Source organism: Cyrtonyx montezumae, unplaced genomic scaffold (assembly GCF_038088225.1).
Source record: "Cyrtonyx montezumae isolate F1298 unplaced genomic scaffold, pur_monq_1.0 scaffold_13, whole genome shotgun sequence".
Taxonomy (NCBI): domain Eukaryota; kingdom Metazoa; phylum Chordata; class Aves; order Galliformes; family Odontophoridae; genus Cyrtonyx; species Cyrtonyx montezumae.
The window spans coordinates 37,192,613-37,213,684 of NW_027071859.1; the positions used below are offsets into that span (position 1 = coordinate 37,192,613).

General features: G+C 38.0%; 1 protein-coding gene across 1 annotated transcript in view; it reads right to left on the reverse strand.

The window, feature by feature from the left end:
- Positions 1-4,064: 4,064 nt before the first annotated feature.
- Positions 4,065-21,072, reverse strand: part of MMS22L (MMS22 like, DNA repair protein) — an 84,794-nt gene continuing 67,786 nt past the window's right edge. The window contains exons 16-24 of the mRNA XM_065731041.1: positions 20,824-20,966; positions 19,933-20,075; positions 19,660-19,819; positions 17,420-17,589; positions 11,235-11,446; positions 8,927-9,093; positions 7,470-7,566; positions 6,201-6,368; positions 4,065-4,235 (exon numbers count right to left, since the gene is read on the reverse strand). Coding sequence (XP_065587113.1) covers positions 4,154-4,235; positions 6,201-6,368; positions 7,470-7,566; positions 8,927-9,093; positions 11,235-11,446; positions 17,420-17,589; positions 19,660-19,819; positions 19,933-20,075; positions 20,824-20,966 — 1,342 coding nt within the window. The 3' untranslated portion in view covers positions 4,065-4,153. The remainder of the gene's footprint in view (positions 4,236-6,200; positions 6,369-7,469; positions 7,567-8,926; positions 9,094-11,234; positions 11,447-17,419; positions 17,590-19,659; positions 19,820-19,932; positions 20,076-20,823; positions 20,967-21,072) is intronic.

Consider the following 21,072-nt stretch of genomic DNA (forward strand, 5'->3'; position numbering starts at 1 on the left):
CAGGCCAGATGGACTGAGCAATGCAGTGGATTTGGTTATGACACGGAGTTACTCTGCTGGCATTTCCCAAGCTCTGTGCAGATGCACAGCTGCAGTGCAGGACCTGGTTTTGTTACACATACCTTTAGGTTTCACATATTGAGTGTACAGAAGGGTTACCCCTTCCAAGCTGCTCAAGCAGACAAAAGCCATATCCCAGTCATTCATCATAAAACAAGCCTAATTATGCTATGACATACTGACACCGCATCAGATCTCTAATCTTCAACATAATTTTGTAACTGTTGCTAACAGATGGGCCGATTGCACTGAATTGGAGTTAAAAATTATAAAATATGATTAAACTATTACTTAAAACTGAAAATACCCATGCATGCATAATTTTCTGAAGACAGGGAAAGGAGTAAAAACAGAGCGCAGTAAAACCTCTTTTCTGTTTCCTGAGGGAAATGCACTGCGTTTAGGTGGACAGTTACAGGAGTTCCTTAAATGACTCCCTAAGCAGTGTCTGCTGTTGGCAGCTCCTCTTCTTTGCAATTACAGCAGCTACGCAGAACCTTTTTCTTTGCATAGATCTGCTGCTCTATTCCAGCATAAAAGGCATAAATTTTTCTATTTCGGAGGCTCTTTTATTGAAACAAGTGCAGTTTCCCCCTCCCCATCCCCCCTATTTTTTGCCATTGAAAATGAAAGCAAGGAGTAATTTGAATTACCATGTTCCTGTTCTTTAATAACAATAAAAATGGGAAATTTTTATAAAATAAATGGACACCTTTGTAGGACTGATGGAAATTGGATATGAATTTAGAACAAGCAGCTTCTTTCTTCCCCTCCCCTCATTTTTCAGCTATTTTAGGGTTACTGAAGGAAAGAGAAACCAGACTTCCATCTCCTTGCCATTGTTGGCAATGGGCTGGAGGTCTGCTTCACATCACAAGGGGGCAGAGGTTGATCAGAATGCTGAATTCTCAAATAGTGAAAAATAGAGAAATACTCTCTATTCAGCTCTCCATTCCCATATATTGCAAAAAGGAAAGGGCATAGTAGTCCCCTGACCCATGGGACCGGTGGAGAAAATACCCACCAGGCTAACTGCTGCTGTGCTTCAGTGAGGTCTCCTGTCAGTTCCATTAGCACTTCTAAATCAAAGGAAGACATGGGGTGTGGAACGGGCAACAGGTTTCAGAGAAGGAATAGCTTCCTGAGATTTGACATTTTGTTAAAACACCATTGAAGTATGGTGATGCTGCAACTGATGGTATTAAACTATTTTGAACATTAATTACAATCAACTTTTTATACAAAAAAGCAGAGCAGGACTGAATGTTATTAGCAATGCTAACTACAGCCTTGATAATGCCCTATGAGAGGCCATAGAAACCTAAAAGAGTTGGGTAAAAGCAGCAAAACTGCAGTGGCATCTGTCTGTCTAAACATGAGACATTTGACAGATTACTCTTGAAGGGTTGTCTTTAAATGCAGAGGCAAATACAGTACAAGGTCTTTTAATAATGGCTGGAGATCTGAAGCCAAAGGTCTCCAGCCTGTTAAAACAAGGCACAGCCACACAGATGGACGGGTAGAGTAGGCCATACCATTCCCATGATGTTTACACATTCCGTGCCCCATCTCTAGAGGCATCCAAGGCCAGGTTGAATGGGGCTCTGGGCAGCCAGATCCAGAGCCTAATTTAGTGGTTGGCAACCCTGCCCACAAAAAGGGGGTCGGAACTAGATAATTTTTAAGGTCCCTTCCAACCTAAGCCATTCTATAATCTATATTGCTTAGAGAAGAGCAAATGGATCACCCTGCAAACAACACCTGCCCAGTTAGTGGAAGTGTCTGGTAACTCATTACTCTTGAGAAACAAAGAATCCAAAAACTAACGCAGAACAAGGCCAGGAGCCAAATCTTACATCTATATACAGATAAACTGCTCCAGTCAGTGGCAGACCTCATGTGGAGGCTTTCCAGGATTTCCCGCCGCAGTGTAAGCAGTTCCCCATGCATTGGGCAAGGAAAGGAGATTTTTCTTATTTCTTTCAAAACAAACTATTCGTACTCAAAATCATATGAAGGTAGTTTAGGGGACAACATTACTCAAACTTTTCTATAATACATATTGTCTTGTATACATGTCTTATTAGGTGCTCTCTGTAAAATGTTGCTATGATATGTAATTTACTTTAGTTCAATGTGATTTTCAGTGTTTAGTTTTCTAAATGTACTTAAATTTAGCACTTTTTCCTCTTTTTTTCTGATTTTGGTCTGCTGTTCTGTTGTATACATGGTAGGTAATTCATCACCCCCAATTGCCCATTTGGCAGTGGGTGATGAATACTGTACAAAATGCTTTATTTCTGTTCACATTAACTTTTTGACAGAGAAGAATGATAATTTCCAAACTGCTTAAATTAGTTTCTTGCCCAGTAAGAGCTGTCATACATTTGCATAAAGCTGCGTTGCTTTTTCAGAAGCTTCCACCCACTACAGGCAGCATGAAATACACCCTACAACGAATCATTTAATGATACGATTAGTAGATTGTTAATCTGCTCTACCCTTTATAGGTCAATGGTTTTCCTTTCAGGAAATATTACTACAACTCAGACACCTGCTCTATAATCTGGGCAGCAGGGCTCAAATTTCAAAGACGTCTATAAATAAATAAATAAATAAATAAAAACTTAAAGAAAAAAAAATCACCTCTGGGGGAAATTAAAAGCTTTTTAGAAGCACAATTCTCATGAGATTAATCAAACTCCTCCCAGGTACAGAAACTTACAAGAAGCTACAGTGGGAGTTCAATAAGTCACGTCCATAATGACAAGAACCACCATGCTCTGCGCTGTTAAATGGCTTTAAAGAGGTTTTTAGTTAGCTGCACTATCTGAACTAACAATAGCTGATTAAGGGAAAAAGACTATCCACTCACATCAGATAAGATTACTGTAACCAAAGTGAAGCTGCTCAGAACACGATCTTAGGGATTTCCATGGAGTTTAAGACAAAAATAGTTTCTCCTTCCCATTAATATTATAAAGTTGAAATCTGAATAACTTTAAAAATGAGCAGCCTGTTCAACAGTGTTGACGTGAAAGGTGGACTTACTTACTGTTCCAAGAGCTCTGCCTGTAGCTGTGTAAATACAAATGCAGGTTAGCATGGGAAGTGAAGCACTGGAATTCCATAGGCATTAGTGAAATGTTCCTGAGAACTTTGGAAAAGAACGTACAAAAAGTTACAGAGCTGGACCTGTCCTGGAAAGGCTCAAGAGCTAATCCAAAATACGTGGTGAGTCCAGGGCTTTCCAGGCAAACAGAAGTAATAGCTGACCTGTGGTCAGATGCAATAAATAAATTCCCTAAATGAGCATTTCTTTCAGAATCCCAGCTGCCCTCTCTTATTTTCTTAAAGGTAGACTAGGTACAAATAGTTTTATTTCTTAGTTAGTTATGACAGTGTTGATTAGACATATAATTACGGGATTGCTGCGAGTTCTGGGTTAATTTGAGACCAGTATTGAAGAGGACAAAAAAAATCTGAATATTTGTTTCCTTTTATTACCCACACACATAGAGATTACACACTGGAAACTGAAAGACTTTTAAATAACAGGGAAGATTAAGACAGCTATGTACATTTTGTGCAATATATTACAAGCCCCCATTTACTTAAGATAGATAGCTCTGCCATAGTGCCCCACTCACTGGTGGGTGCTGGCAATCAGCAAATTCAGCACTACAGAAAAAGTTTCTCTTGTTCTAAAATAATAAATTAGAAGTTACAAAGTTACAACTTCTTTACGAACATACTGAATGTGGTTTACAATATTAAGAGGGTCAGGACTCAAATAGATAAAAAATAATTTCAGAAAACTCAATTCACATTGTTTTAAAATCCTGCTCTGTATGGTGCAATCCAGGCTCTGCTGATATAGACTGTTTAATGCATTTGCCATATCTTTCAATCACTGTACAACAGTAACTAACTCTTCAGATGCACAACAACGTTCAAATACCAAAGGAATTATTAAAATAAATACATAACTTGGAAAAAAAAATCAAGAACCTGCAGAGTGTGTTGTACAGAGCAGATTTAAGTATTAACAGTGTTGGAATGTCAAAGGGGAAAGGATGATCACCAGCAACTGCTAACCTGCCTCATTTTCCAGTTTTCTTATCTCATTTTGTCCAGCCTCTGAGAGGTGATTTAAGAGCCTTTTATAAGCTTCCCTGTTGAAAAACAGAAGAATGTAACATTACTTAAACAATTTCACACATTTGAGCAGTAAAGCATGTGATGTCCTAACACACTGGGTTACTAACACATAAGGGAGGAAGTTATTATCTATAAGCAGCTTTGTTTGCTGAGATTTTTTAGCGTGGCCAAGTTGGAAGAAAGAGAACAGTCTGCAGCTGCCAGTGTTGCGACAATGCTTAGAATCATAGAATCACTCAGGTTGGAAAGACCTCAAAGATCATCGAGTCCAACCACAACCTAACCATGCTACCCCAACTCTAACAACCCTCTGCTAAATCATGTCCCTGAGCACCACATCCAAATGGTTTTTAAACACATCCAGGGATGGGGACTCAACCACTCCCTCCCTGAGGGAGCCTATTCCAGTGCTTTAACAACCCCTTCTGTAAAGAAGTGTTTCTTGATATCCAACCTAAACTTACCCTGGTGCAACTTAAGGCCATTTCCCCTCATTCTGTCACCTGTCACCAGTGAGAAGAGACCAACCCTGCTCTTGCTGTAAGCACCTTTCAGATATTGGAAGAGAGCAATAAGGTCTCCCCACTGCCTCCTTTCCCCCAGACTAAACAGCCCCAAGCCCTTCTCCAAGCCCTTCACAAGTCTTGTTGTCCTTCTTTGGACCTGCTCCAGCACCTCAAGTGTCCTTTCTGTACTGAGGTGCCCAAAAATGAACACAGCACTCAATGTGAGGCCTCACCAATGCTGAGTACAGGGGCAGGATTCCTTCCCTGCTCACCACACCATTCCTTTTACTCGGTAAACTATGAAGAACTAAACATCATCAAAAGACTCTAAAGCATGTAGTATGAAAATACTGCATATAATGGTCCTTCTGTCTGATCAAGTGTGAGCTCCTTTAAATAAAAGCAAATGCGTTCATGAGAAAAAGCCAATAATACTTACTTACATGCTTTCCATTTAAATAGGAAGTGAATACTCCTTGAACAATCCCTAATGTCTCATGAGTTACATTCTTGCACAACTCTGTTTTCTTGTTGGTGCTATTTTTGTTGTGTTCCACCCCTCTCCCCACCCGGCCCCATAGCCCAGGCCTTGCCAAAGTTGACTTCAAAACTTCTCCAGCCTGAGCTATGAGCAGCATCTACTCTTTGAGGGGTCTCAGTATGTGCATTAACATGTACACTGAAACCACTTCCTGGCCTCAACTCTCAAGTTGTTCAAGGCCCTGCACGGCCATTAGGAGACCTAACAGAAGGAACCCTTTTGGCCTAGGTGCCACATGGTGGAGAGCTTTTTGGGTTTTTGTAACAACATTTATATGGCTGCTGGAAGTTCAGTGCTGCATCTGCACCAAGAGCTGCTGCCATCTGTGCTGAGCTGCTCTCCTCAGTTTCCATTAGCTTCCTAAGGCTAAATGGATTCACAAGCGAAATATTTCTGTCCTAAGCTCTCAGGGGGCAAATGGAGAGAGTGTGATTCTGTTGTGCCTATCAGAGAGGAGGCTAGTCTGTTCTGAATGCCCACAATGCTCATAAATTTACATTATGAAAGAACTCTTGAAAACGAGCCTTTCTTTCCCAAGTGTCTCAGATCATACCTGATTTTACTGTAATGTTGTATATAAACCATAATGTGCTCTACAACAGGGTCTTATAAGAGTATTCTTTGGGCAGGAATTCTATTTTTTTTTTTTACCCATCTGTTTCACAACACACAGTGTAGTGAACTGAGGCAGCCTGGCCTAAATTGTATGTGGGTTTGTAGCCTTAGTGTCATAATTTCTCTGAAAATACTTAGCAGGTGTAGATGGCCTAAAACCATGAAAGGTCTGAGCAAAGGAGATTTTGACTGAATGCACTTAAAAATCACTCATTTTTGAATATCTGTACTGCTAGCTAACATTTCTTTTTTTCAAGAGAACATACCTTTACCCTTCACTGTCAAAACGTAGTATTAAATAGAAAAAAAAAACAAACCTTTGTGCAGCATTTCTTCCAAGACCTTGTTTGTACTCTGAATCCTTCAGAGACTGCGTCAGCGTGGGAATCAGGCTGGTAACTAATGTCTGATCCAAGACTGCCACTGTTTCTAGAATGCTGAACACCCGGTGATCATACATTGCAGTGTAGTCCTGGATAAACTGCCTGAGGGGGACACAGAGGCATGTAATGGAAGGTCAGAACAAGATGCAGAGAACATGCCAAGAACAACTGAAGAAGCTGATCAGAACAAGCAATCTGGTTGCATGGAAGTGATTGCATTGTTACACTGAAATACTCTATTTGCAATTCCTTCTACAAACAAAGCCATGCTGTGGAGGCTAACACTAAGAAAAAATACACATTTATTTCCAAGCAAATCAGCAGATTCTGCTGCTGTTTTACCAGGGCTGACTTGTTCCAGAGCATTTTAGCTAGTAACACATCTGTCTGAATGGAAAACATGGAAAACTGAAACACAGAGTCACTATTATTTAACCAAAAAGTCCAGCAAAACAAGACATGTGGACAGGAGTCTGCAGAAACAAGGTCAGCATTTCCTATAAAGCTCCTTGGGCAGTGCAGACCATGGGGTGGAAGTGGATCCATTTGTCTATTTGAGGTATTTAATGATCACAGACAACATCTGACTGGGAAGTTACACCCTAGGAGTGAAGCATCACGTGGGTTGTATCCCTTTCATGAGGACTCATCAGCAAATCTCTCAGGGTTTCTCAGGTCTCTCAGGGCTTTCATCTTTACATTACCCAACACAGCAGCAGTGTTCAGGTTTGCAAAACGCCTTTGGGTCTTAGCTCCTATGTCTCTTCTACTGCATCCACATGAGAAAGTGGATTCATTTTGCTGAGGTATGGAATAAGTAAAATTGACATTAAATTAATCTATTCATTTGTCACAGGAACAAATAAACAATCCTTGGTGTATAAGCATTTGTTTCTTGTTATATACACTTCAAATTAGGCATGCTCCACAGCACGTTACGCAGCAGCAGCAGCGGAGCTCTCCACTATAGTCCTTTCAAAACAGTACCCAATCCATGAAAGAGCAGATATGTTTCTCTGTTTTTTTAAGCTCTGGCTTTTTCGCCAAGTTATGTTTAAAACCAGTGCCAAAAGTAACGTAATTTAAGCACCATAAACAAGTGACAATGCAGTATGTTAAGGATAATTAGTTATTTAAAAAAACATGTTTGCTGTCAATTGGATTGCAGTAGCTTCGCTGCCAATTGGCATATTTTCTGGTTACCTAAATACAGAAGTCAGCTGGGTGGCATGTTCTCCTCCTGACCTTGCTTGGCAGCCTTCTACCATGTACTGCACAATGACTGTGGATATTTTTTTAACTGTAAAAGAAAAAAAATCACAAGATTCACACAGAGCTCTTGAACTGACCATCTGGAGAATGTCTTTCATGAAGACTACAATTTTTAAATGAGAAAATAATAGTTTTTATCTTACTTTGATGCAAGCAAAATGACAGAGTAGTTAGCTAGATTGGCTATAAGAACAGCATGAATTTCAGATTTATGCAAAGTTCAATTTTCACCACCATTATCCTTTAAACATACAGATTTTAAAGTACAACACTGTCTCCTTAAGTCAGAACAGAGACTCACATTTAGAGTTTTTACTTAAATTTATTTCCACTCGTTTTTTGTTCTTTTTTTCTTCTTTAATTGTTCCTATACTTGAACTGGGGAAAAGCACATATGGCATTAAAGCCTGTCCAGAGCTAAACAGAACTATTCCTTAACTTTCAATAGCTGTTCTTTCAGTAAGTGTTCTGAATTCCACCCTTCTGTGTTTTTTCAAACAGTAACAAGAGCCCAGTTCTCCCGAATGGATATTCAAGTTGCAAGATAAAGCTCTTCCTTCATAACAGTGGAACTGAGCTGCAACTTCTCTACAAGAGTATGGCGGAGTCCTGTGAGTTGGTGGCTGCAGAACCACAGGACATTTAGCTCATCTGCTCCAGCTTCAGACAGCTGTGGCTAAAAAGGCAGAAGGGGGAACAAAGGTGTGTGCTGATTCAGCTAATCTCCTGAATTTATCTTGTCCCTGGAGCTTTTACAGAAAAGCATCAAAAATTGCTTATTAGTCAGAATTCCCAGGAGAAGTCAGAGGTGAATCCCCACTTTGCCTAATACCTTTACTGGCAGCAAGGAGTGAACATTTTTGGCACATTCACATTCTTTATACAACTATGAGGTAAATAGAATATTTTTTAAGAAGCTAAAAATATAGAAGGTATCTCTACCAAGCAGAACATGCTAGAAGAAGAAAAAAAAAAAGGGTCAAAGATCCCTTCAAAACTTGATTTAGCATGTTACTTTCTGATGTGTCTAAGGGGAGAACATACACTAGTCTTATTTGGTCTAAAATCTGTAAGTACAAGAATACTTTCACAGTTATGAATCTGGGAGAAATGAGGTGGGAGTGATGGGAAATGCTCTTCAAACTAAGGATCAACTTGTCAGGAATCCATCAGAGCACATGAGTCAGAAAGAAATTCCTGTCTCAGAGAACAGACTATTTAATGAACGAACAAACCTTGTCCAATTTATCTGGCTAACGCATCTCATTCTCCTAAACTAAGAGAAAACAACAAATAAGAACAGCTTGTGTATTGGGATAAAAGATGCTCAGCAGTATGAAAACCTTACAGGTGTACAGAGATGTACTTAAAGCAAACAAGTAGCTCACCTTGTAGCTCGTTAACCAATACCATGCACTTCAACACAGCTGGGAGAACCAGTTCAATGTCACACAGTTCACTGGTCTGGGTTCTCTGAAGTACTTCAAGAATGAAAGCAAGAACTGAGGCCAAGCGAGGAGGTGGAATGCTACCTTTGAACTGCATGTAGTTCTCACTGGGAAGACAAAACAAATCAAAACAGCTTGAGATATGTTGTGTTTTGTGGGTTTTTTTTCTTCCATTCAATGCAAGCACCATGTAATTGGAAATAATATTGTGATATTTCAGCAGGAGGCCTATTACATAGATTTCTATCTTTATCTAGACTCGGGTAATGGCTTCTATTTATCTTAGTCTTAGAAATGGCTTCCAATTTATCAGGACAGTGATGTCTTCTGATTCTTCTGTTGAGGGAAGTGAGAAATAGCAGACGTAATTATAGTTAAAAAGCCAAATGTGATGATATAAGTTAAAATATAAAAAAGCAACATAAAAACTTGAACAAAAGGAGGAGTTTTGATTCTAATATTCTGAAATAAAACTAAAGTAATTGAATTGTATTTTGAATGTTATGTGCTATTTTCTGCTCACAGTTCTACCTGTGGTAAGAGTTCTGTTGTGGTACTGTTATCTTTGTAAAACAGTACGATGAAATGGGGCAGAATCTCTGATTTTGCTCCATCAGAATTAACACAATCATTTTCAGTACAAAATTTGTCAAAAAGGTAAAAGGTAACCTCCCGGTCTGCATCAAGAGCAAATTCTGACACCACACACACTGAATAGTCCCAATTGTAATGATTTACCCCAAAAGGGTGAAAGATTGAACCACTGTTGAGCTGACATTACAGATGATTTTACTGAAATCTAAAGACAGTTACTTAAATTGGAGCATCCAGAGGAGTGGAGAGAAAACACACAATACATTTATTCATCAGTCTAAAAACAAACACTCCAAGAACTTGCAAAATGACTTTTAAATATGGAATAGTAGTTACCAGTAGCTACTCAGAGATGGCACACTCATTTGCTGAGCAATGCATCAACTAAAAGCTGCTATACTTCTTAAAAACGTAATAACGCATACTTATACAACTTTGTTTACACTTTAAAATAAAAAAAATGACTTAAAGAGACCTCAATATTTGAATGCACACTGACATCATTGAGAAAATAAAAATCATAATGTTTCCATATTCCCAGCACCTTGTGGTTTTAGCTCACTTAATATTAGCATCTCTGAAATCTTCTGTTCTGTTAATTTATTATGAAAATTGCACACTATTTTTCGGGGTGGCATTCTTCAGTAAAATGATCATCTGACCTGGGTAATAGATTTCTCTGGTTCAATTTCCTCTGTGCAGCAGCAAGATATTCATTAGCTTCTGTATGCCAAAAAGGCTAGCTAGCTCTGTATGTACTTATGTATGGATCTAGTGACAGTCTTCTGACCACCACAGTTTATAAATCAGACTAATATATTCTTCCCAGATCAGTAAGAAACGTTTCACATCTTACAAGTCACCAAATGCCATTACACATTCAGAACTTTCTTTCCACAGTAAGGCTTAAAATTCACACATTCATGCACACAGTCACAAATAATTTTAAGATAAGAAAGTTTGAGTATTCATAAGGAAAAAAAAATCAGAATCAGACTGTGAAATCTTAACTCACTCCCTTAATATGTGATAATATAGGCTTTACCTACAGTACTACCTACTGTATCTATCTGAGGTCATCACCAATACTCTTTTAACAAATGTGCATACTCACTCTTTAATAAAGAAATGTGCAATTACCTTAGATGTAAGCAAGCCTCTTTTATTTGAAGGAGATAAGTTTTTTTTCCCAACTTGGACAAATAACTGCAGATTGTAGTTCTCCATCTCCCTCTTTCCATACCCCCAATTTTCTATTTCCCCTTGGTAGCTGGCACGTCTGTATCCTAACATGTACAACAGGTTCTAGTCCTCGCATTCACAGGCAACTGTTGCAACTATGGGCCTGTGATCCTAACACAGCCTGAGATGCAGCCATAGGATGATATGTCGTGGAGTGCTTGCTTTTTATTTGGCCACATGCAGTATTATTATAGCCCAGGACTTCCATCCTCAGTGACCTTCTCACCAGTCTTCAGATCTTCTCAATTTTACTTTCCTGCTCTATATTCTCTGCCCTTTCTTATCTTCCTGTCCGGCAACCTATAGGCTCTTCCTACAGCCTGACAGTTACTGAGACTGTAACAGTGACATTCTCTTCCTCTGTAGCTGTGAAATCTGAATAAGTGATGTTTTGTACATCACTGGGCCTTACTTTATGACATGCAGAGTGGTCTTTCGTAGACGGAGCGCCTGAGGGACTGTAATGGAACTACACAAAGCAGTCAACATAGGATGCTGCCCAGTTCCGAGTGCAGTTGGTGAAGAAGGGAGAAATCGTCCAAAATAATGTTGAACAATGCTTCCAAGCAGTTGATTTAAATAGGCCCCCTGAGCTTGGGATTGACAACATACAAAGGACAGACCCTGTGAAAGATAAAAAAAAAAAAACAACAACAAAAAAGAGAGGGAAATTGAATAAATCCTTATTAATGAACAATTGAACAACAGTAGGTTAAATACTCATTACACACTCTATAAACTACTGCTGCACTAGTAACTGCTGCATGACAAAGAAATATCAGCAGTCTAGGAAAGGAGAAACTTAAACAGAAAGTGACTGCATAAACACTACCCACAGTTACACAGCACGTATATGTAGATATTACATCCGTAAGAAAATAAATATTTCTCTTAGTGGTAAAAGTGTCTATGAGAAAAAGTTAGGAATTTACTTCCTGTTCCTTGAGTTACTGTAAGGAGGAAGAAGAATGAACCACTAAGAGAATAAAAAGAATAAAAAGCGCAGTTGTCTCCTAGGACAAGGGCTCCAGCAAGCAGTACAAACAGAAGTCTCTTCAGAATTCAGTTTACACAATAGTTTTGTCCATCAAGAATAACAATACAAAAGAAGTCCAAGCACAGACATCATTAGGGAGCAGCTTCAGCAAGTACTTCAAACCACCGTCAGCACCACAAACCAGACTCCAGAGTTTGTAGGATGAGTGTGTTCCTGAGCGCTGATGGTTACCAAGGCAAGTTAACATCTCTAATATATGAGTGAATAGATCAAGACTCTAAGGTGTAAAACACAGAAATACCTGAAAACTGCTTTTCCTTACCAGCTCCTGACAAAGCATTTCTGTTGCTTTTTATAGGGGATCTCTGACTCCAATGATTTTAGTCTACGTTTCTCTACGCGAGTATGACAGAGCAGCTCTTGTAGCAAAAAAGCAGGTTGAATGAGAAATAGCTTCTTGGCACTTCCATGGAACGGGGAGTTACAGCTTTTTGGTTCCACAGTACACAAATGCAGGAAATCTGGGATTTCAGTGAACGAGGTGCTTCAGGACCTGCCTGAAGATTTGCTGTAGGCAGCCCTCCTGAACACAAACATACTCAGCAAGGGCTGAACTTCACATGCCTCTGAAGTTACTTGGAAACTTTGGTATGTTCTGATGATAAATGCCACATTTCCTGAACCAGGGAATAAGCAGTTCAGATGCTCAACTGTTTGCTTTACTACAGTAAAATTTTTTAGTAAAAGGCAGCTGCTGCTACATCAGAATTCTTAAAATGCCTCTGCCTGGCAAGCAGAAGGGCTCAGAAAGACTGCTCGTGATCATTTAGTTTGTAAGCCTGAGTGTTTGGTGTTCTCAGAGAGATGTTGCAGCAGGCACATTGAAGAACTGCCTATGCTTTCTTTAGTCCAGGTCTCACGAGGAAGAAAACCATTCCATAATCCCAGTTGGCATTCTTAAGTATTTCAACACTACAAAACAACATGTGAGAATCTATCTAAAAAAAAGGACACAAAGACCATCATGACCTCACAGAGGATACCTGCAAGAATGCATAGAAGAATGTAACATAGAATGCTCTGTGAAGAATTAACAATTCTAGTCAATAAAATGACAGTTCTTCAAATTGAGGACCAACAAATCCTACACTGTATCACAATAAAAACCCCAAACAATTGTTATTAAGTTACTCTTCTTATAGAAATGATCCTAATGATGAAGTATAAGCAAGAAAGACTAGAATTGAGATCTCTGAGGGAACAGAGTAATTTTTGCGTCTCTTTTAACAGTCTCATTTGAAGATGGATCAATAAGTCTAGACTGATCATTCATAAAAAACATTTTCATTTTTGAGCTGAAGTAAACTGATTCAGTTTTTGTTTTTTTTTAAGGTGTGGAATGGGAATAGAAACAATCTGCAAAAGATGGAAAGGATTAAATTTAATGACAACACCCTGCCACATCATAACCAAAGATACTCTTGTTTGCTAGAGAGAAAATAAAAAGGATGGAAGTTGCTTTAATCATGTGATGAGGATAGAGAGTGCCCTTGATACTCAATAAGGAGAACTGCTGATGGAAATCCTCATCATTCTGCAAATTCTTTTTTGGTGGGTCAGGCAGAGAAGTTGCCTCTTCATGAAAACATAATTTTTAAAACCATGCAGTAATACCAATAACTCTCCTCAGTAAAGAGGAATCTCTTTTTTTTTTTTCATGCTTAACAACAGAAGTGACAAGTTTAGCATTACGCTGTTCCAAGATAGAAATTCTTCCTTCCAAATGAAAACAGTGAGAAAAATCACCTATTCTGTGGGTCATCAGAGCTCCCTTCTCCCAAAATACGCACTTCTGTATGCTTAAAAAAATAAAATAAATCACCAATCAGCCCCTACACATTAGAGAACATTTACAGCATCAAACCTCTTCAGGCAAGAATCGTCAGATGGTTGGGCACCCACACTTCTATTGTGTCAAAAGTTTCCATAGATTAACTTGGATTTTCTGTTTTGGACATAAAATCTCACTGACTTTAGCTTGATATTATACTCCTTATTTTGAGATTCTCCTTTTTCTTACAAAGTCTACAGAGCAGCAGACCTGCACAAGGCTTAACACCGCTGTATCCCAAGCGGCACTAGGGATAAGCTACCAATGTTGCACGGCAACTGTGAATCCCTGAGTACAATGGCAAACTACCCTGGGCAGCATTGGCCAAGGGTGTAATTACAAGGAGGTCACAGAGTACTTTCTTCTTTTAAATCCAACAAGTAATTAACAGAGATGAAGGAAGCTGCTGTTCATATGACAGAGAAAAGAAACACATGCTACTGGACTGCAATTCTGGACCAGAGATCTGAAATTAATCACATCAGACCCTTAGGACAATCCCTAAAAAGCAGATGGACATTAAAGACTTGAGAGCACTTCTCTCTCTCTTTTTTTTTAATTAACTGTGTTTTTTAGATATCTTCTGAGATTAAAGAAAGGAAAACAACAAAAACAAAGCCCCACCAAAAACCAAAGACATTTTAAGAGGAGTAGAGGAGCATGACAACATCTGCTCCTCATTTCAGCAGAAAAGCAACTGATTCCTGTGTATGCTCACTGCAGGAACCTTTTGTAGCCAGAGCTGCCTCTCTTCTGATTTATCCATATATCTGTAAATCACCTGTGGAGAGCGAAGAACCGATTAGTATGGATTACTGGAACTATTCACTGCAGAAATGCCAAGCTACCTAATGATGACTTATAATATCAGTCCCGCTGTTGGAATAAATCTGCTGTTCACCAATTAATGTTGTACAATTCCTATTAAACACATACTATAATTCACAAGATGTATTAATAAGCTTGCTCAAATATCAGACCACAGATGTGGCTTGCAGGAGGGCTTTTAAAGTCTGAACTCTGACAAATGCTGAGCCTGCACAGGCCCATTAAAATCACTGGAAAATGTATGTGCCAAACACTACTTAAAATAAAGATCTTTCACCACTCTTCTGTATTCAGATAGAAGTAAACCATCTTCAGTATTTGGACAGGATTAACACTAATAAATCTAGCCTATTATTATGTATGTTATGCTTATTACATGCACCTACACCTACAATCTACAAGATGTATTTAAACTATTATTTCTTCTCTAGAGTAAGTTTTATGCTTCCGCTCTTTCCTAGATTACTGATAGACATATCAAAATTCCTCCAAAGCATTATCCAAGAAATCCAGATAAAGAAATTTTGAGTAATGGGTTTCAACAGTCAGCTATCACACAAATCAACTGTGTTCGTTCTGTATAAACGAAGGCAAAATATCACATGATAGATTTTATATGCCTCATTATCACATAATTACAGTCTCGTAGAATTATGAAATGATCGCTCATTCTTGTTCTTCCACGTTTTTCTTCTTGACATTTGTCACCCAGAAAACTCCAAAGACAAATCTGATACTATATCCCAGTCTGATGTACTGGGAAGCATCTCCGCCCATGGAGGTATGGGAGAAGAACTAGATAGACTTGGTTCTTTAAAGGTCCTTTTCAACTCAAGTCATTCTTTGATTCTATGAAAATCATCCCAAGGTCATAAAATACTATCAAAACAGATGGTGCACAATGAAAGTAATAGTACTGCTATTGTAGCCCGTTAGTCAGAAACAAACAAAAAATCCACCAAAACAGATTAAAAGGGCATTGGGACTCTTGCACTAGAATTCTGCTTTCCACCTCTACGAATGGGCACTGGACATAGGACAGCTTCCCAAGGAGGGTCTGATAAAGTATTTCACCAGCAGCTTAAGCTTATTAAGAGTGAGTTTCTCCTGGAGGAGAAGTTTCTCTGCATCTCCTCCCAGCATGGTTACATGCTCACACATATGCTGTTTTATCGCTTTTCTGATATGGCTGATTCATTATTTATTTATTTATGCAGAGATTTTTGCCAGTTGCATCAACTCACACATTTGAGTCATCTCCTATTCACAAAATCATTAAGCAAATTAAATAGGAATGCATGTGGGGTGAAACGGAAGGAATTTATCCTTAAGCCAACTTGGCTTAAGCCAACTGTGAAATGGTTACTTGAGAAGTCAGAGTCCCTAGAACTCGTTTGATCTCAAAAGAGCTCAGAAACAGCCCTAAGAGAATAAGTTTAGTAACTGATATAAAAATATTTTCAATTTTGAGTTAACCCTAAGTTTTGCAAATAAAGAATAAGAAAGTGTTTCTGACCGGTCTGTAGCAATTTAAAACACTGGAGCCTTGTAAATACAATTAATAGAATTTAAAAGTTCTATATCAAAATAGAAAAATCTTTGTCCTCCTCCTCAAGGAGTTTGTCAAAATAAACAATCTGTAGTTTTTTAGGAATAGCATTGTCTAAAATAAACTACTCAGTCAATAAGATCATCTAGCTTAGCCTAAAAGCACATGGACTGAGCTGCAGATTGCTGAAGAGGCCTACACAGGGTCAGAAAGTCAGAGACTGACAGAGAAAACAGGAAACAAAGGTCTATAACACCTGGACTTCAAAACCAACGTGAGTGGCTTCACATTAAAACTACATCCGTGCATGCAGACTACAGAAGAACAGTGCTCTCTGACTAAAATACTGAATTAGCAAGCAGACAGTCACACTCTGTGGTAGCATCAGTGTCCAGATGGTCCTACATGTATATAGCTTCTGAAAGTACCCAGAGAGCAGAAAAGCAAGTCATATCTACACATCATTATATAGTCATATTCATTTCCATATGACGTGCAGTCAATCACAATGCAATTTTTGAAAGAGGGAATAAATCCAAGGGATGTTTACAGAATCACCACTGCATTGTTTCACAATACAATCCTGTAAATAATCACTTAGAACTTCAATCAAAATTAATATTGGGAAGGGAGAAAGGAAGCAAAATAAAAAAAAAAAAAGCAAGGTTTTGCAAGGTAAAATACGCTGACATTTTCAAAATACATCCTTTTCCTCACCCACAGAAATTAATTCCTTTCTACAACGCAACAAGCCTTTCAGGAGTGCAAGGCAAGCTGAGGGAAGAATGGGAGGAACAACAGGATGGTAAGCTTGATTCATGTTAGCATAAGCAGTAGAAAAGGCATTTGATTCAGCGAAACATACCCCTCAAACTATTAAGATAAAATAATGCCATGATATGCAAAGGGTTGTCTTTTGTTACTAAGAGCAATGAAAAATAATCTTTATCTACAGTTAACAAAATCAAGGACACTTTAAAGCATTTCTTCGCTCTGTCATCTCAACAAGTGTCTTGCTGTGTATCACAATTCACTGTTTCAGAAGTCTCTTACATGAGGCACAGAGTAAGCAGCAGGTTGACTAAGAGCCTCTCTATTTACAGCAAGCAGAACAGCAGCTTCTAGAGTGTACCACAGCATAGCTGCATGCAATGTCAGGAAAGCCAATGGGGGTGCAATTTTCCTTCAAATTCCTCAAGAAGAAAAATCTTCTCTCACTGCTTCTTTAAATTCAGTCTACACTTGGAAAAAAATATAAGAAAATTTCCTCTGCTGTATGAATCTTTTCCTAAAGCTACATTGGTCTGCTGATAATAGAGTTCACATATTTACCTGAAGATAAAGGTGTAGGCTTTCCTGAATGGCAGACAGTAAAGCCCCAGGCAGCTCTTTGTCCTGCTGCAGCACAGAGTGAGGCAGCAGCAAGCAATCTATGATGCGGAACAGGAGTTGCTGTGCTTTGGAAGTGGCCAGTATTGGTGCCCAGAATTTTACAAGACATCCTGTAGAAAGAGAATCAAGAAAGTCCAAAGCATTTTACAATCAAGGAAATAATAAAAAAAAAAAGCTAAGAAAGCCTAAAAAGAAAGAAAGGAATTACAGATCATCCAAGAATAACAACAGCAACTGTCTCATTCTTGCATTCTACTTCTGTGATATTCCCTTAGAAAAAGCTCAGTGAAGATGTAGTCCATTTCCAGTTCATAAACAGCAAGCTGTTTCAATAAATTACAAGGTGTTATGCAAGTGAAGGTGTTTTAGGAAAAGTACAGTAAAGCTCTCATAGTCCTGCACAAAATTAGCTAACCTTGGCACATAGTGCTCTGCAACCAGCACATGTGCAGTTAGAGCACACAGACTTTACCACGTGCATTGATCACAGCAGAGGCACTGCCTATGCCTTCTACTTGTATTTCTAACAACAGTAGCTGCCACCTCAGCATCTACTTGCTCATTCAATGCTAGGAAAACATTAAATTAAATGTCTTTCAAATAATATTTAATGCATTTCATTTGGTAGACTGAAAAGAACGAAGGGCACCAGACTCTACTGAACGAGTACTCTCTCCAAATCAGTTTGGGCCAAGTTCAAAAAATGAGAGCCACAGAGGATGCCTTTCCTACACATTAACGTATCATTTGCACAGCTCTGAGGCTACAAATATTTATTACAGATTAATTTGCTCAAGAGTGTTAAAACACGGATGAAATAAAATACGGTATCTCATTAAGCAGATTCCTATGTAGGAATCACAAACATTCTTAAGTTAAGATTTGATTAGAAGTGAGAAAAAATGTTGCTGGGAGGAGGAAACCACAGGGATACTCCACAAAAATATGTTGAAGACTTTGAAATTAGTGAGAGACCATAAGTAAGCTGTTAGAATCTACAAACTCATTTGTTACCATCTCTAAAAACAACGAAAAACAACATTAATCTTGTGGAGTGAGAGAAAACACCACGATCAATCATAGAGAAAGAGAACAACCACTTAACAGTACTTCTAATAATGTTGTTGGAGCTCCCTGTTTTGAAAGAAACGTGCTTATTCTGGCTAGAAGTAGTCCTTCCGTTATCCCTGCCATGATGTACGGGGCAGTAGAAGACACAATCTGACATGCACAATGTGCACAAATGAGAAGTGTCTTGATCTGTTATGAATCTTGCTTTGTCCTTATAAATAAACAAGCTCACAATGTTAGGAAGTGATTGAAATACACTAAAATATGTATTTTAAGCCTTTTTAGAATCTTCTTTTTTACTTAACTAACAAGAAAGAACAATTTCTAGTGTACAACAGCATGGCTGAACATTAATCATTTCAAAATACACAGATCTTGCAACAGAAAATAAAAATCCTTCAACAAAACTGAAATCCCATTACATTTTATGCAGCTTCTGCATGGCAGATGTGCTTTATGCTCTACTCCTTTTAGTCATGATATATATACAGTGTGTAAGCATGCAAATCATTACCTCTGTCTTCAAGCTGAATTAAGATTTACCCTAATTCCAAAGGTAAGTGAATGACATATTCATTCAAAACAAACAGCTTTCTTATTTTTCCCATCCTATCAGTGTTTCTTCATTTTAATGAAAAAAACAGTAGAACTTGAATTTTAAGAATCACAAGCTGTACATAAGGAGTTTTAAAAAGGGTATGTATAAGATCTCTAATTTGCTTAAGCAGACCCATCTGCTATCACAGCCCCAGTAAATATGACATAGTATTGCAATACTGCTTAGCTGATCTATTGTTTCTGATTTTGTTTGGGTAAAAAAAGTGTTTTTGGTGGCAAAAGATGTTAAAACATCTTAATTTTGAAAACATTGATTTGCAGGGATAATCTAAAAAAAAAATCACAAGGAGGTTAGACTTCACAGCATCAGAATAAAAAAAAAAGATAATTAGAGGAAGAAAATTAAAATATTTAACTGTAACATCTTGGTGACTTTGCTTTTTTTAAACCATTAAGATGGACAGTACAAAACCCAAAAGAATTAAATGTCACATTTCATTGTTTCAGTATTAAATAACTTCCTTAAAGAGAAGAAGTTGCAAAATAATTACCTATGATCCAATATGCAAGTTGCAGACCTTCAGGAGGCCCTTTTGCCTTCAAATAAGGTTTTACATACTTTAATACATCACCTAAATACTCCAGAGCCTTTAGTACCATGGCAGATTTCTCAGGGAGTGTCTGAAGTCCACTATAGTTTCTACCAACAGCCTGAGAGAACAAAAACATCAAAATAATTTCTTTTTATACACACAAACCAAAGATAATATATAATTCCTTCTCACTTAAGTTGCACCATGAACTAACATAAAGATATGCAGTACCTTAATGAATTGGACAAGAGCATTTTTAGGATCTTGCTTCGAAACTGATTCTTCAACACGAGCCTTTGAGAGAATGTTTTCTACTTCTTTGAGTTTAAAAATCAATCTTGTCATTTCAGTCAGCTGTTCCATATAGGCTTTCCCTGATTGTTACAAGAGACCACAGCAGTAAATACATCACACAGTTATGCTTTTCTATTTTAGTCACAAAATCATAAAGTGAAACATGATTTTAAAGCATCTAAAATATGGATTCCACAACTGACAGTATTTTTCTTGACAAAGAATGAGTAGCTGAAGTAGTTATTTTTCTAATACAGATACACAAGAATGAAGAATATTAAAGATGGATAACCAAGTCTTCCATTTTCCTAATGGTTTTCTTAGAAATCTACAAAATGTACATAAAAGTAGTTGCCGTAATATGTATTCTACAGATAATTAGAACTGCAGTGTTTGGTAGGAAAAAATGAAGTATTGCTCTAAGACAGCAAAATATTCAATATAAAACAGAAAAAAAGTACTTGCAATTGGATTTTTTTTTCATTTAGGGGGTTCACAGCATGATTTCCAACTATTTACTTCAGATTTTCACTTTTTTTCAGAGCAGTTTCTCCATGGGGGAAAAATAGCTTGTCTCCTTGGGAGCAAGTTTTTGTTCTTTGCTTCCAAGGAAACAAGCTCTTTTATCTTTGTTTGTGATAAATTTGTCATATGCAGAGCAGGCAGGCCATCAATAAATAGCACAAACAGCGCAAAGAAACACAGTTTGTAATTAGGTAAAAGTCAAGGAATACAAACAAAAATACATTTTGTAATTAGCTGAAAATGTCTGCCAGTTTTGCAATATAGAATTGTTACTGCAAACATTAGGGAAATGTGAACACTTACCAACTGTTCGCTCAGCATCTGTCTTGGCCAGCACACCACACGGTTCATCTATGAACATTTGCAAAACGCATCGAAACCAAGAACGTACTGTCAAAGCTTCATAGGATGTGTATCCCATACTAGAAAAAGCTTCACACAGTGCACTGCATCAGTAGCAAAGGAAGAAAAAAAAGGTAAAGAGACTAATACAAGTATTTGAAAAGGTGGCAGAGCATTTCATTTGGCTGTCCACATGTAGAAATACACAAT